This window comes from Mustela erminea, chromosome 12, assembly GCF_009829155.1.
Source record: "Mustela erminea isolate mMusErm1 chromosome 12, mMusErm1.Pri, whole genome shotgun sequence".
In the NCBI taxonomy this organism is placed as follows: domain Eukaryota; kingdom Metazoa; phylum Chordata; class Mammalia; order Carnivora; family Mustelidae; genus Mustela; species Mustela erminea.
The window spans coordinates 25270177-25286004 of NC_045625.1; the positions used below are offsets into that span (position 1 = coordinate 25270177).

Sequence of the window (15828 nt, forward strand, 5' to 3'; positions counted from 1 at the left end):
CGTGTCCCATTTCTAATGTGTACGTTTGGAAAAATGCAAGAATCCCCATCTTTAACATTAAGTGCTTCCCATGTGGATGAAGGGCATCAGAGATGAACATCTCTTAGGTAACCAGTTAGAACATATTCTCAAACTCCAAAATGCCTCTTAGGTAACTAATTTTTTCCCTCTAGGAAAGCTCAACTCTAAGACTGTCTATAAAGACACCAAAACATTTGGTCACAAAGTAAAATATGTGGTGAGTCAAACACTGGACCAGCAACCAGTTTTGTCAGATTTTTTTTTTTTTCCCACTGAAATAAGTAATTAACCGGTTGTCCTGGTATCAACAACAACAACAAGGATATCATGGAAGTTTGCTTCAAGATCAACCTATAATGTATTTGTGTTTACATACATAAATATGGCTAATTAGATGCAAAATTATCTGGTAATTACTTTCCCAAATAACTCTTTTTATTCCATTGCATCTGAACTTCCGAGTTTGAACAAGTAACATACACACATGCATTAGCAAATCTTACAAGTATTAACACTGACAACATTCCACTTCCGAGCAAAAGTAATGGTATCAAAAGATAACATTCAAAACTGAATAATAAAAGGTCTGATTCCAAGAAGTAAGATTTTTCAAGTGCTCTTGGAGAAGCCCAGGTTTTTAATAAAGAAGCAGAGATCTAAAGAGAAGTATTTTTAAATGAGCACACACATCAGCTGAAAATCTTGAAAACCATACATCTTCGTCTGCAAAAACAGGGTTTTACTTCATTGACCATGGACAATTATCAGCTAAAGAACCATGTATTTCTCCTTGCCTTTCACACTCCTCAGAAGAACAATAACCCTCAATTAATGACACAACAGTTTGGTTTGAAAAATGTGATGTTGTCATATACAGCCTTGTGCATTTACTGAATGACACTGCTACCAGCTACTCAACAGAATATAATTACATCTGGAATCTAAAACCACTTCAATATGCACAATAATATTATAGACATAGGAATCTTACACACACACACACACACACATGCACACGTCTAACACATAATGAGAAAGCAGAGCAAGAAAAAAGCTGGTGTAAGTCGCTCACCAATGTGTCCCTTATTTCTGTTGAAGCTGGTACCTTTCTATGTCTCTCCTTAGTTGAAAACAAGGTCCAGTCAGCCTCCTTACAATATATTAATTGGTTCTGAATCTCCTCCAAGTTTTCATTCCACTGTGGAGGCTTCCTCACCTATCTTATCAGTAGTCCTCCTAAAATACTTCCAACATCTTCCCTCACCCTCAAGATGGCTACCTTACCTAATGGTAAAGCAACATCTTCATGGTTGGCTTTTATAAATTCCTCAAGCATTTCAGGATTTTGTTCTTTACTTGGATCAATTACATACATTCTCTAGAACTAATCTGCGAAGAACTCCAATCAATGTGTGTGGACTGGGGTAGTACTGGGTCCTTCCTTCAAGTCATCCTCACAAAATGTCTTCCTCAGGACTACTAAATTCTTCCCAATTAAAAAGGTGAAGATACCTGGACATAAGGTTTTCTCCACAGACATAATCTTTTAAAAATTTGTTTCCATAGTGACATTGTTAAGAAGACATCTGATATTTCTGAAGACTTACAGTACTTGAGAACACAGAGAAAAAGAGCAGAATGAAAGGGAAGGGGGAAAACAAAGGAACTAAAAGAAGGCCTTATACACAAATGGAACAACCTGAAGAGAAATGTGGACTCTGGAGAAACTGGGGTCAGTCAGTCTTAGGGTTCCTCTGAGAGCTTGCAGGATTTGTTGTTGTTGTTGTTCTTATCCCTTTTTGCAGAAATCAGCCCAAACCAGACAATAAAGTCTTGCCATGCATCAAATCATGATGAAAACCAAGCCCCAGAACTCCATAATCTCAGCTTTAGGGCCACCACCATCTTCACAATGAGGAAATAACAATTCCTGGTGACTTTTCAGGAGACCTGGAGGAGCTTAAAAGTTGGGTGAAGACCTCGGTGGAAAATGTTTAAGGTTTTTGCCTTGCCTTTCCTGAAGGAGGTCAAAACCCTTCAGGTCCACTCAAAAGAAGAAAAAAAATTTCAAAAGTTTACTTTAAAATGGAAACAAATGCCTCAATAACTTGTGAAAGCACTCCTTTGGTGGAAGAAAAATCTGAGCAGCCCTTACAACTCCCTCCTTTCCTTGCATAATGAATAGATGGTGAGGAACCACCACAAGATTTCACCCTGGAAAAGAAGAAGGAGTAGGCAGGCAAACCTCCTCCAGCCATCACCAACAGAGCTTCAAAATGGAGACATCCATAATTTTATAAACACTTCTCATCTCAGCTTTGTCTCCTGGAAACCCGCTCTCCTCCATTTTCTGGTGGAGTTACAACATGACACGGCTTACCTGACTCAGTTCCCAGCTCCCAACCAAACTAGTCACTTCCTCCCAAAACCTGCAAGCCACCTCCAGAAACAAAACCAAAGCAAACCAAACCACCAACACAGACACTCAGACACAACCCCCCGGGAGCTCTGGGAGAAAAGCCCCAACTGGTTGGTCTTTTCCCATCCCAGACGCGTGCTGAAAAATAAAACTTTTTTTTTCCCCCTTTGGGTAGAGGAGGAATATAAAAAGGAACTCCAGGCAGCCTCCCTCCCTCTCTGTAGGTTAGAAGCTACAATGAAAAGAAAATGAGGGTTCCTTCAGGAATGGTGAAAAGCCTGGAGAATGAACGTGAGAAGGAGCTTTGTGTTTTGGAGTCTGGACTGGAACCAAAGCAGACAGCTTGCAAATGGAGGACAGGGAGATAAAGAAAGGGAAAGAGAGGGGCTGCTCCAATGGGGGGCGGCTGCGGCTTCCCCTCGAGCCTGGAAGGAGGGCAGACCCCTGGGAACTGCACCAGGAGTGAGGCGACCCCCAGGCCCCTGCCTTCTTTTCTCCCTTGCTCAGAGAGCCAAGCGTGTGTAATGGCTTCTCCTCTCCAGAAACCGTTGTCCTCCTCCACCAGACGCTTCTGAACCCCCAGCCTGGAGACAGCTCCTCAGCAGCTCCTGAACCTGCGCACCCCCCCCCCCCCACGCGGCCCGTGCCCCCCGCTCCTCGCCTCTCTCCTCACCAGCAGCACCAGCAGCACCAGCAGCGGCAGCAGCCACCCCCCCCCCCCGACACATCCCGACCCCGCATCCCAACTTCGGGGAGAGAGAGGGGGAGAGAGAGAGAGAGAGAGAGAGAGAGAGCCAAATACCTGAGGAAGAGGGGGGTGCCAATCCGCACGGCTTTGCCATCGGGCTGGGGACAGGCAGACAGAGAGGGGGAAAGGAAGGAGAGGGACAGAGAAAGAAAGAGGTCAACCCGCTCAGGTCGGGGCGGCTCGGAGCGCTCCCTCCTCTGCCCCTCGCTCGCTCCCTCTGGCTCTCGGCTCAGGTCCCCTCGCCTCCCGCCCTCCGCCCCCCTCTCTGTCCCTACTCCTATCCCCACACTCGGAGCATCCGTCCTAGGGCTCCAGCTCTCTCCTCACTCATCTTTCATTTTCTCTTCTCTCCATAGAACTACACGAAATTAATTAAGCCACAGCGCTCCGCTCCCCCCAGAAGGAGCAGCCAGCAGGAAAAGCACAGCCACCTCCACTGCCACCACCACCACCTTCTCCTCCTCCTCTTCCTCCCTCGCTTCTCCTCCTCCTCTTCCTCCTCCCCCTCCTGCTCTCCCTCCTCCCCCTCCTCCTCCTCCTCCTCCTCCTCCTCCTCCTCCTCCTCCTCCTCCTCCTCCTCTTCTCTCTCGCTTCTTCTCCTCTCCCAACAGCCAGTCCATGCAGGGGACTTCCTCTCCTCCCCGCTCCACCAACCCTCCTTGGCCGAATGAATGAGCGCGTTTGTGCCTCCACCGCCCCGCGCTCTCCTCCCCGGAGCACTCGGACCACCCCGAGGTGGCTGTTAATTGCAGTAACTTACAGAAGAAGCGTCCCGGCGCCGGGAGGTGTTTCGGGTTCTCCAGCCCCACCGCCTCCTTATCCTCTTTCTCTTTCTCCTCTTCCTGCTCGGGTTATTGTTGTGGAAGTTGTTTGGGAGTCTCATGTGCTTCTGCCGGGTCTCAGCAATGGAGGATCGCCATCTTCCCTGCCTTCCTCGGCTCCTCAGACTCGCTGCAGCTGCAGATGACCTGAGATATCCGTCTCTCTCTCTCTCCCTCTCCCTCTCTCTCCCTCCCTCCCTCTCCCTCTCACTCTCTCTCTCTCCCTCTCTCTCCTCTTCTCTCTCCTCTCCTCCCTCTCCCTCGCGCGCTCTCTCTCTCTCTCCCTCCCTCTGTGTCTCTCTCTGAATAATGAGCAACCAGAGGGAGAGAGAAAGCAAGACAGAAAGAGAGAAGGAAGACAATCTTCTCCTGCCACACAAAACGCCGGAGCACCAGGGGGTGCGCGAAGCCTTTCTAATAACAACAACAACGTGCAGGAGACAGGAAGAAAAAAGAAAGAAAGAAAGAAATGAGAAAAGGGCTGGGGGAAAAAAAAGGGAGAATTATCCAAGAGCTGGAGAAGAGCAGAAGGAGAAGCTGGAGGAGATGCTGAGGCTGCGGCTGCTGTCCCCCCTCCCCCCCGCTGAACCCCAGAAGGAGGCAAGGTGGTTGCAAAGTTAAGGCTGGGACATTGTCTTTGTCACTCAGAGCAACACAGAGCCAGGCCAGTGAGATGCAAGAGGAGGAGGTGGCGGCGGCGGCGGAGGAGGTGGTGGTGGTGGAGGAGGAGGAGGAGGAGGAAGAGGAGGAGAAGGAGGCAAAGGAGGAGGAGAAGGGGAAGAGGGAGATGAGATGAATAAAGACCTGCGGAGAAGGCGGTGCGAGGAGCGCGGCGGCCGGGCTGAGGCGTGCGCGCTCGCGTCCCGGAGGCGCCCGGCCGCCCTGGCCGGCAGAGGAAGCCCCCAGTGAGGACCCTGCCCGGCCGCTCATAGCTCTCCCAACATCAACCCAGCCGGAGGCGCCGAGCCCCGGCCCCAGAGAGTCCCTCACACGCATCCATCTAGAGGCCAATCTTTGCAAAGAACATACATGGGGAACTAGAGGTTGCAAGTCTAAACCCAGATCAACCACGTGGGGCTTTTTAATCCCTTTCCAGCTTGCGGTGTGAGTATCTCCAGTGAAAAGCTCAAATTGTCCATTACTGGCACGTATTTTGAAGTCTTCTCCCCCGAAATAAAGGCTCATTGTGCATTTTATTTCTTTTCTGATATGGAAAGGGGGGATGGGGGAGGGAAGGAACCCATCATTCTGAGCTTCGGAACCACCACTTTATTTTCCTAACTTGTGAAATGTTTTGACGGCGCACCAAAAGGAAAAAAAAAAAATCTACTTAAATAACTTTACACCCTCCAGCCCCGCGTTGTTTGCACTTTCTGGCTGATCATCTAAAGGCTCGGAAAGTAACAATCAGCGCTTCTAATGATAAGGTGTCATGGTGTTGAAGACAAGAGAACCAAGATGAGGCTTTCACACCTTGAATTTTATTTAGTGTAATTTTCCCCCAAATCGTTCTGAACTATCTCTTTTGCAAAGGAATGGGTTCCCCCTCACCCCTCACCAGGTCGAACGTCTCCTAAGGCTTTAATTTGATTTGGGAGGGGTGCCTACACTATCAAAAAAAAAAAAATCAATACTGCAAGTCAGGAGCAATTGAAGTTCAAGGGCACGGGCTGGTTGTACCATTTCTATTTCTCGCATCCTCGAGTTGGACATCACCAGCATCGGGAGAGAGAAACACACAGCGCGCGGGGCAGAGACCTTAATTAAAGTTTCTTTTGTCCGCGTCTGAATTGGGGGATGTTGGATTCCTTTGCATTGGGGAGCGCGCATCCGGTGGAGAAGGCGCGGTGGTGAAGATCCTGGGCCAGATTGTCCTCTTTAATACTCACTCCTCCTCCGCCACCCGCGCCCCCCCTCCCCGCCGCCACACACACCCCAAACAACAGTCCGGGAAGATATACCCATAAACCCATACAATAAAGGGGGAGGAGGAGACGCGCGCGGAGTTGGTTCCCATCGGATAGCGGGCTTTCATAAACAGATCCGACTCCTCATTTTCCAAGATTTTTCCCAATCGTTTATTCCGGGGCAGAATGTCTCACCCAGAGGCACGATTTCACCCCCTCGCAGTCAACACTTCCTGCCCTTTTCTCCTCCCACTCACACTGAAAAGCTTGGGAGCCCTAAAAGGGTGTTGATGGCGGGGGTGATAAATAAATAAATAAATGACACTCTACGCGTGCGGTGGAAAAGAAAGGAGGGGGAGGGCGAGGAGAGGGAAGAGAAAAAGTAGGGAGAGGAGAACAAGGAGGAGAAAGCACAGAGGCGAAAGGGAGACGGGAGTCAAAGAAAGAGAAGAGAAAGAAGAAAGGAGAGAGGAGGACGGTAAGGCTGCTCAGAACTGAAATGTCCCTGGCTTTGTGCAGAACTGGCAGGACTCTCCCTTCCAGGTGCCCGGAGGGACCCGGGGAAGTCCTTCTGCCCCGAGCTCCTCCCCCGGGACCCCAGGGGTGTCTGAGCGCCGGCTGCCGCTCCCCCCACAAATTCCTCGTGGCAACGAGAGGAAGCGCGCCAGGTCTCCGCCGTCCCTTCAGTGCCCCAGCTGATAATTTACCTCTTTGTCTTTAATAAAAAGCTGACTTTCTCTGTCAAGCCCTGCACCGGGAAAATAACAATCGTATTTCAGGTTGAAAGCCCCTATTACCGCTGGGTTTGGGAGGCTGTGATAAAAATCTTCCTCGACGTGAAGGTACCTTCTGGGTTGGCTTGGGTCGGAAGTCCTAAGATGGGGGCCGCCCTTCCCCGGGGGCAGGGTCGCACGGAACCAGGCGGTGGGGAGGGAAGAGGAAGCGCCGAGGTCAGAGGAAACCCAAGGCTCCTGGGGCACCAAAGGGCTGCCCGCAGTCGGGGAATGAGCCCTGGGGAGGAGCCTTTTGCGAGAATGCGAGCGCGCCCCAACACGCCTCAGACCTCATAAACCCACTTGGCAAAGACCCGGGAAGCGGCTGGCCGACCGACTGCGGTGAACTCGAGAAATTAACCTGCGCTACAATTAAACGGGCTGCCGCCCTTTCAGACTCACCTCCAGCGACCGAGACAGAGAGCTCCCGAACCGGCCGCGGGGGGACCTGGCTCCTCCCTCCCGTCCCAGGAGAAGAGGACAAAAAGGGGAGATGGACTTGGAGATGGCCCCGCCCTTCAAACGCTCCAATCCTTGGAAACTAAACCTCCTCTCCAAGCCTCCACGTCTAGAAGGGACAAAGGCAGCGAGGAGCTCCACAGACCGATGGGTGGCTTTCGGGCTTCTCATGTGGGTGCACTGGGGGAAAGGTACAATGGCTAAGTTTCCATTCCAAATACAGGACAGTCTTTAGAAGACCATCTTCTGGTTTAGCAGCGAATTGACTTCCCCAAGCCGAGAAGCGAACTATTGCAGAACTCCCGCAAAGCCCTGCTTTTTGAATGTGGAAAGGCTACAGTTTCAATGAATGATGCCATACACAATTTCGTCGACTTCTTTGAGGTCACAACTGCCTTAACTCTCCAACTAAAACAACAGAAGATACTCAACACGGTTGGGGATTAGGCTTTTTGTTTGCTTGTTTTTATTGGGGGCAGTTTTCATTCAAATGATAGTAAAGCAAGTGGATAGATAAAAGCTAGGTCAGTCAAGGAAAGCGCTGCGGCTGAAGGTTTTAGTGAAAACCTCGATAAAGTTGGCACTTAAGTAACTGTAATTATGCTTTGCCATTAGCGGACAATTAAGATAACAGGAGAAAGTTCGCACCTCCTGCTAGGTCATTCCTTAAGAAAATTCACAAGGATAACACAAGCCTACCTGGTAGGGTATCTTCTCCACCAGGAAGGTTAATTTCTAAATTTTTTGCATTAAAAATGGAAAAGCTTAGTTTTTGTACACAGCCAACAACGTAAGGGAAGTCTTATGGGGACATGTTGACTGCGTAAAATTTACCTTTTGATGCTGTATCCCATGCCATTATGTCCCGGAGTCATATGGGATTTCAAGACTTTATTATAATGTTCATGAGGAAATATGAACGTGTTGGAAGTCTGGACTTTCTTCTCCCTTATCATGGGTGACTGGCATGCAGGCTCCTCATAAAGGGAAATTATGGCTCATCAAAAGAGTGACTTTATGAGCATTAACAGAATAATAAATCTTGCTATTTTAGTTCAAGAAACAGTGGAGTCCTACAATGAGAGTGACCCATGCAAATATGATCTACTTAGGTGCCCACCTCTAGAAGGATTGGGGTAGCCTATAAATCATTTTGGCTTTTAAAGGTTTAGGAAAGAAAGGCACCCAGATCTCTCAAAGAAGTGTTTTCTGGGAGGAAAAGGGCCTCTGTCACCTGCAGGAAGCAATCATGGAAAGAAGAGCTGGTCCAGAGGCTACATTAAAAAGACAGAATTTCAACTGGAGCTATTCACTCCTGTTCTTGTTCTGTCATTGTTACAATATTTACATTATATCATATAAAAAAAGAAAAGTCCTCCTTACAAAAACTATTTTTAAAAAAAGCCAACCCAAAATTCCAGTTTATAACCCCACTTTCTAAATTCCAGCTGGAAAACTGTTCATGCTGATGATTTTAGCAAAACAAAGAGCAAATGAATTGAGTATGGCTTTTTCAGAAGTCTCAATTATTCCATCTTTAAACATTTGACCATATTGTGACAGACCTCTTGAACTTGGTGGTATTTTCCCGCCTATGCAAAACTTCTTTTCAGCACAGTTCAATGTAGTCTTTTACTATTTGAGTTTCTGATTTTCAAAGGGTTATTCTAAATCCTCAAGATCTTCTACTGTCGTTGGAAATTACTCAGTCTTTAAAAAGGTTTTTTTTTTTTATTTCAAATTCAGTAATTATGGATCCACCAAATATCTACAAAGTTAAGTCACTAACACTTTCCTTCCGAGCCCTTACAGAAAAATCAATATATTCTCATAAACCCATATCCAAATATGTATAACTAGTTGACTAGTGTCCATGCCTAGGGAGGAGTGACGAAAAAAAGACAAAGGTGGATAATTTGTGATTCTGAACAGCTCTCAAAGGAATGGAAATTGCATGACTTATATTAAATTTACTTCATATGAATCTTTGTATATATATACCTTTGGATACCAGAGAGTATAGTTCAATAGCAATGTTCTAAAATTCCAAAAAAAAAAAAAAAAGAGTCTTTCTCTCTTAGTACAAGTTAAATTTACAGTTCTATCAAACTAGTTACCATAATATGGAACATTCATATGTAATATCATTCAATCATTGAATATCTATTTAGCAGCCACAATGTGCCACACTTAGAGCTGAATATTAGGGATGCAAAGAAGAATAGGAGACAATAGGTTAGAGTCTCAACGCATGATCTACTTGTTGACCCACTAGCTTTAAAATCACATTACTTGGTTATAGAACTTTACTTTGTTTTTTGGGTTTTTTTACTTTCTCAAAAGCAATACAGGAATTTAGCCAATTTGGGGACTATAATTAACTTGAACGTAACTTGCTCCTATTATGAAGTTATTGAGAACTCGTATTTCGTTAAAGTAAAATTTTGGGGCTTCATTTTAAAGTCAATATCCTACTTAACTCATATTTATACATGAATTTCTTAATAGAGGAGATCTTTTTAGGAAAGAGCAACCTGAGCTCAACTATGATTAGATTAACCAAAATGCAGAAGAAAAAGACTCAGCTGAGAGATTGCCCATTTGTTGAAGCATCCTTCTCTAGCAGAAAGACCAGTATTTCCAGATTCCTGCTACTTGCTCTGGAAACTAAAGCTTAGAGATGGGACTTGACTTGGTCAGGACCACAGAGCTGGTCAGAGGCAGTCAACTCTAGAAGTTTTGCCTCTATGGCATTTTCCTGAAGTTACTGTTCTCAGATCACTTCAAGATTGTTTTGTTTACATGTTATTTACTGAACATATATTATTTTAAAATCAACTTTAAAAATAAATTAGCTTTATCAAAAGCAATAATACCCATTATATCACAGGTCTGGTGGGCTATTTTATATATACATTTTCAATATGTATCAAAATAAATATATTATTAAAATTAACTGGATTAAAGCACAGTCTGATAGTATACGTGCCAAACTGTATGTTTGGTAAGGGGTTAGAGAAATGGAAAAGAAAATGTTGTTTGAGCTATTTTTGTGTGTACAAACATGAATCATTTTTACACTTTAAAAAGTAAATAACAATAAAAATAATAATAATAATGTGGTCTAGCAGTGACTACTATACCCCCAAATTAAGCCCTCCCATTATATATTCCTAGTAGGAATTAAAACTTGACACAAGTCTTTTTAGCACAATTAACAATATATATTTAAAGTTTTAAAATTGTCACACCTTTTGTCCCCCATTCCTCCCCTAAGAATCTATCCTAAGGGACCAATCAGAAATGGAGAAAAAAACATATACAAAAAAATGGCACAGGTAAAGTGAGTAATTGAAAATAACTTGTGATTAAGAAAGAGAAGAGAAATGGTAAATAAATAAGAATATATCCCCCCTATGATGTAGTAGGCAGCTTAAAATTGTTAGTAAGATTTTGTAATTAAATGGAAAAATGGCCTCCTGCTAGGTAAAAGACCTGGATACAAAATTATGATCACTGATTATTTTTTATAACACACACACACACACACACACACAAATCACCTTGAAAGGAAATATACCAATGTGTCAATAGTAAATTGACCTCTCATAAAAAATTTAGAAAATGTGGAACTTATATATAATCTATATGTTATATAATTATATATAAACCATATATACCTATGTGTCTATACATACACCTATATACTGATATGGAGTTGACTGCTTTGTTTGAACTGAATTGTCGATTACCTGTTTAAGTATTTTAAAACCTTTTTAAAAAAGATTTTATTTATTTATTTGACAGACAGAGATCACAAGTAGGCAGAGTCAGGCGGCGGCTGGGGAGGGTGGGAGGGTCCCTGCTGAGCAGAGAGCCCAATGCGGGGCTCAATCCCAGGACCCTGAAATCATGACCTAAGCGGAAGGTAGAGGCTTAACCCACTGAGCTACCCAGGTGCCCCTTAAAAACATTTTAAAGTTAAATGATAGAATCTTCTTGTATGTGTCTTGTTATTACAAATGAGGTTCAAAGAGCTAATTAATATTGTTAATAAATTAGTGGTACAGTAACTGTTTTCAGGAAAATAATCTAATTTGCTTTTCACAGGGACAATAAGAAGATCTGAGTGGGCATTTTGAGTATATTTTATATATGAGGAAATTTAAGACCAAAAAGATTAAACGATTTAACCTAAGGTCTTCCAAAGCTAATGCTGTAAAGAAAACTAAAATCCAGGTCTCATAACTTCTTATTCTTGTATTTTGAAAACTAGAATTCCACTATACTCTCAAAATATTATCAAATATTATTAAAATAAAGTTACTAATGGCTAGTATGAAATTCAACTTCATCAGTTATGAACATGAAAGCTATGGCACTCAACTACAAGTTGGCAGAAATATATAGTGCATTGAGTGTGTATTTACATTTGCCAGTTGTTAAGATAATTCCCAGTTGTGGAGGATATGGAAAAACAGACCCTTTGGTTCTCTGTTGGTGGGACTCTGACAAGTTTCAATCTTTCTGGATATATTTAAAGTCTTTAACCCAGAAACTTAACTTTTAGAAACCGACCTAAGTATTCAAGACTATTATCAAAAATTTATGTACAAGGAGGTTCACTGTGGCATTAATACCCAACAAGTGATTGGTTAAAAAAAATTATGTTCTTCTTTGTAAAAAAAAAAAAGAAAGAAAAAATATATATGCATATATATATAGCTATCAAATTCTGTAATAAATATTAAATGACATTGAAATATTTACATGATTTTTTTGATAAGAGAAAAACAGATTTCAAAACAGTATATATAGCATTATTCCACATGTGTATGTGAGTATGTGTGTTTATGTGTGTATTGAGCATTGAAAACGGATTAGGAAAGTATAATGAAAGTGTTAATAGTTTTTTCCAGATGATGTAATTTTTCTAGGTGATGTAATTATGGGTATGTATTTTCTCACTGTGGCTTCTCAGATTTTTTTTTTTTTTAAGAGAGCGGGGAGGGAAGGGTGAAGAGAAAAGGGAGAATGGGAGAATCTTTTTTTTTTTTTTAAATTCCGTTAGCCAACATATAGTACATCATTAGTTTCAGATGTAGAGTTCAGTTATTCATCAGTTGTCTGTAACATCCAGGGTTCATCACATCAGTGCCCTCCTAATGCCCATCACCCTGCTATCCTCATCCCCCCCACTCACTTCCCCTCCAGCAACCCTCAGTTAAGGGTCTTTCATGGTTTGTCTCCCTGGGTGAGGGAGAATTTTAAGCAGGCTCCACATCCAGCACAGAACCCGACGTGGGGCTCAATCCCATGACCCTGAGATCATGACCTGAGCTAAATTCAAGAGTCAGAACCTTAACTGACTGAGCCACCCCAAAGCCCTAACTTCTCAGATTTTTAAACATTTCTACAATGAATGTATCTTTTTTGGAGTTAGAACGAAAAAAACTGTAGAACTTACAAGTAAATTTTGCCAGCACAGAATTTCTCTTATGTCATAATCACTGACTGGACCAAATGTTGTCTAATGTGTAAAAGAAATAAGTTTTCATTAATTGTTATTTTAAAACATACACATCTTGAAGTCCTTGCATATATTCATTTGATTTCCTAAACAGCCTTTACTCAAGAGTTCAATGTTCAGATTTTGGATACTAACTGCCAGCATCAAACTGACTTGACTTTTCATCCACTAACCACTAACCCTGGACTGACCCCTTGTAGATTTCATGTTAATTGTCCTTTCACCATAATGTAGAATCTATACATACTCTCTCCTATCTACCAGGGCGAGGTTTGATTTCCCTGCAAGCTGCTAAGATCAATGTTTCATAAAAGTTGAGTATTGGCTGCATGTTTTTTTAAGTATCTAAAATGCAGAACAAGTTTACTCTTTAGTATCCTTCTAATGTTTATCCTGAAAATTTGCTCATTTCAAGGAGCATGTTTTAAGTAAGTATTTATTGATTTAATGTTCAGAAGAAAGACAAAACCAAATCCAGCAATGTACTTCTACTCACTAGTTTCCAGCTCCTGCTCTTACTAATGATGACCTTGGACTCCATGCATCAGTTTCTATATCTGTAAAAGAAGAACAATTAAATATTTATAAGATTGCTATGAAGCTTTTTTTTTAAATGCAGATAAAGAACATGGGGGTTTTCAAGTGTAAACTAATATGATCCAAGTCTATAAAGCTTCACTGTGAGATGGCATAGATGAAGGAAAAGCTCCAAAGTCAAAAGACAGGTCTTTAGTCTAGAAATTCAAAACCAAAATAGGCACCCCTGTCAAAAATTAATCCATGACTATTTAAACAAAATTTAAAAATCAACAATTACTAATGAAAAACCCAAACAAATTAATTGTATCTAAATTCTCCTATTACTACTTACTTTCTGCTTGCTGGTTCCATTTGTTTTTTGCTAGAATTCAGCTACCAGACTGAGTTATTGCCAGAGGTTTTCTAAAAATGGAACAGAAAGTCTTAAAATCAAGAGTATTTTGTTTATTGAGATATCAAATGAAGAAATAGTTGTATACGTTCAGAAAAATTCATACAGTGTGGCAATTGTTATAATAAATACAAATAAATAAACTACAGCAAAGGGGGAACCTTATTTTCTTTCATTTTTCTGTAAATTGTATAGAGATCACTACTATTCTCTGGCTTAGCTTCTGGATCAGCAATGTTCTGTTGGAGCACAGTTTGAAAAGCACTATCTATTCCAGATGAGAAAATGGTCTCATGAAAAAATGCTCAAGATCACATACCAAAGTTACTGAAGATCCACACCTACTCAATTTCTTTTCATGGCAATTTCAACTACATGCAATTTGCCTATCCTAGCAAAAGAGATTTTTTTTTTGAACTGGTATTGAACCTCAGTTTTCTCCTTTTCTTGGTTCCTTCTCTCCCTCTCTCTCCTTCCCTTCCAAGTTTTCCCAGAAATGAGATTTTACACTTTACATAACCAACAATAATTAACAGCTTCGTCAACCAATAAATAATTTTTACACTTTCTCTAAATTATTGTGATAACTTTCAGTCCATTTTATCTTTTTTGTAAACTCAGAGGATTAGCAGAGCAGTTAATTAAGTTGTCCATATATCAACATGTTTTCTTCCTTGAGACTGTTTAGGGTTTTTCTCCACTTCTTCCTTCTCATCATTCAATCTAGAAGGGTTTTTATAGGCTTAGACTCAGGGGACAAAAAAAAAAAAAAAAAAAAAAAAAAAGACCAGGAGGCATAAGGCTTTCACATGGAAAATTGTAATTCTGCTTTCATTTAATTTAAAGATATAAATGGAGAATCAGCGCTGTTCAGCATATCAGGGATCATAGAAAAGTTGATTCTTCTGGTCCTTTTGCATTGCTTCTCTGCATCTACATCATGCAACATTCACAAAGGACTTATTTCTGTTATTGAAAAAGGAGATTTGCCAGTGCTCTCTCATCTGACTTATGACAGAGGACTGAATTTGAAATCAGTAGAGACTTTTCTTTTTTTCTTTTTTTTTTAAGAAATGGAGAGAAAGAGAGAGGGGTTGAGGTAGGGGGAGGGAGGGAATCCGAAGAGAAATCTCACAAACCTGAGATCATGACCTGAGCTGAAACTGTCGGACACTTACTGAGTGAGCCACCCAGGTGCCCCAGTTGAGGCTTTTTAAGTGTCATAAACGTGGAATTGTAGTATCAGTTTGGTAACTGAGTTAATTCTGTGGATACTAAAACTGGAAGATAAAGCATATGACATGGAAAAAGGAAAACAATAGTGATTGTTATTACAGTTTCATTCAACTATAAACCTGAATGTAGCCAGGCTCTACTAGGTGCTCCTGTCCCATTCACTGAGTAGATTGCAAAATCCAAGACCTATCCAGCTGTCACCTCCTCAATTTAGAAACCTAAGCCCTCCTCAGGCAAAGGGATATGGTGTTTGTAAGAGAAGATGCACAGATTTTGTCTGGAGGCTGGGAAAAGCCCTAACACACCAGATCAGTGATGGGAATCTCTGATATCTGTAAGTGACCCTCATAAAGCATTTATCACATACATTTTTTTTAAAGATTTTATTTATTTGACAGAGAGAGAGAGAGATCACAAGTAGGCAGAGAGAGAGGAGTAAGCAGGCTCCCTGCAAGGAGCCCGATACGGGGCTCGATCCCAGGACCCCGAGATCATGACCTGAGCTAAAGACAGAGGCTTAACCCACTGAGCCACCCAGGTGGCCCTATCACATACATTTTTAAAAATATATTCCTCACAATTTATGACATGAGGATTATTTCTTCTGTTTTCTATTTGGAGAAATCAAGGCTCAAAGTTCAGTGACTTGCTCAAGATCATTCAATGAGCCCTGAGACTTGAACTTAAGACTTCTGATTTCAGATAGCACCTTCTTTCCTAATTGTCAAGTGTTAAATTACCAATATAACATAGTAATATATTTTTTGCATCATGTCTATAAATATACCTTGATATATTTATATTTCCTGATTATAAAATAGGTATTGTAGCAAACTTAGCAAATACAGAAAAGTTAAACAAAAGAAAAAATAATACCTAGTCTAAAAATACAGAGAGAACTGCTGTTAACTCTTTCCTCTGTATTTTTTCCCCTTTTTGATTCGATAGTTGATATCCTTTGCTTGTTTCTTATTGGTAGGATT

The 15828-nt window shown here is 42.0% G+C and overlaps 2 protein-coding genes across 13 annotated transcripts in view; one reads left to right on the forward strand and one right to left on the reverse strand.

Moving 5' to 3' along the window:
* Positions 1–13235, reverse strand: part of ZNF462 (zinc finger protein 462) — a 144877-nt gene extending 131642 nt beyond the window's left edge. For 3 of the 12 annotated variants that reach the window (XR_004277365.1, XR_004277366.1, XM_032307109.1), the window contains exon 1: positions 3949–4244. The gene's annotated coding sequence lies outside the window, so the exon portion shown is untranslated. Of the gene's footprint in view, positions 1–1093; positions 3217–3242; positions 3287–3948; positions 4247–7091; positions 7169–13174 lie in introns of those variants that run through there. The other 9 variants (XM_032307110.1, XM_032307111.1, XM_032307104.1 and 6 more) reach the window with 8 other exon arrangements.
* LOC116570286 lies at positions 6293–10774 on the forward strand. Its single transcript, XM_032307115.1, is given in 3 exon segments — positions 6293–6918; positions 6921–7104; positions 7106–10774. Coding segments are annotated over 3 exon segments (555 nt in total). The 5' UTR covers positions 6293–6794; the 3' UTR covers positions 7353–10774.
* Positions 13236–15828: the final 2593 nt, after the last annotated feature.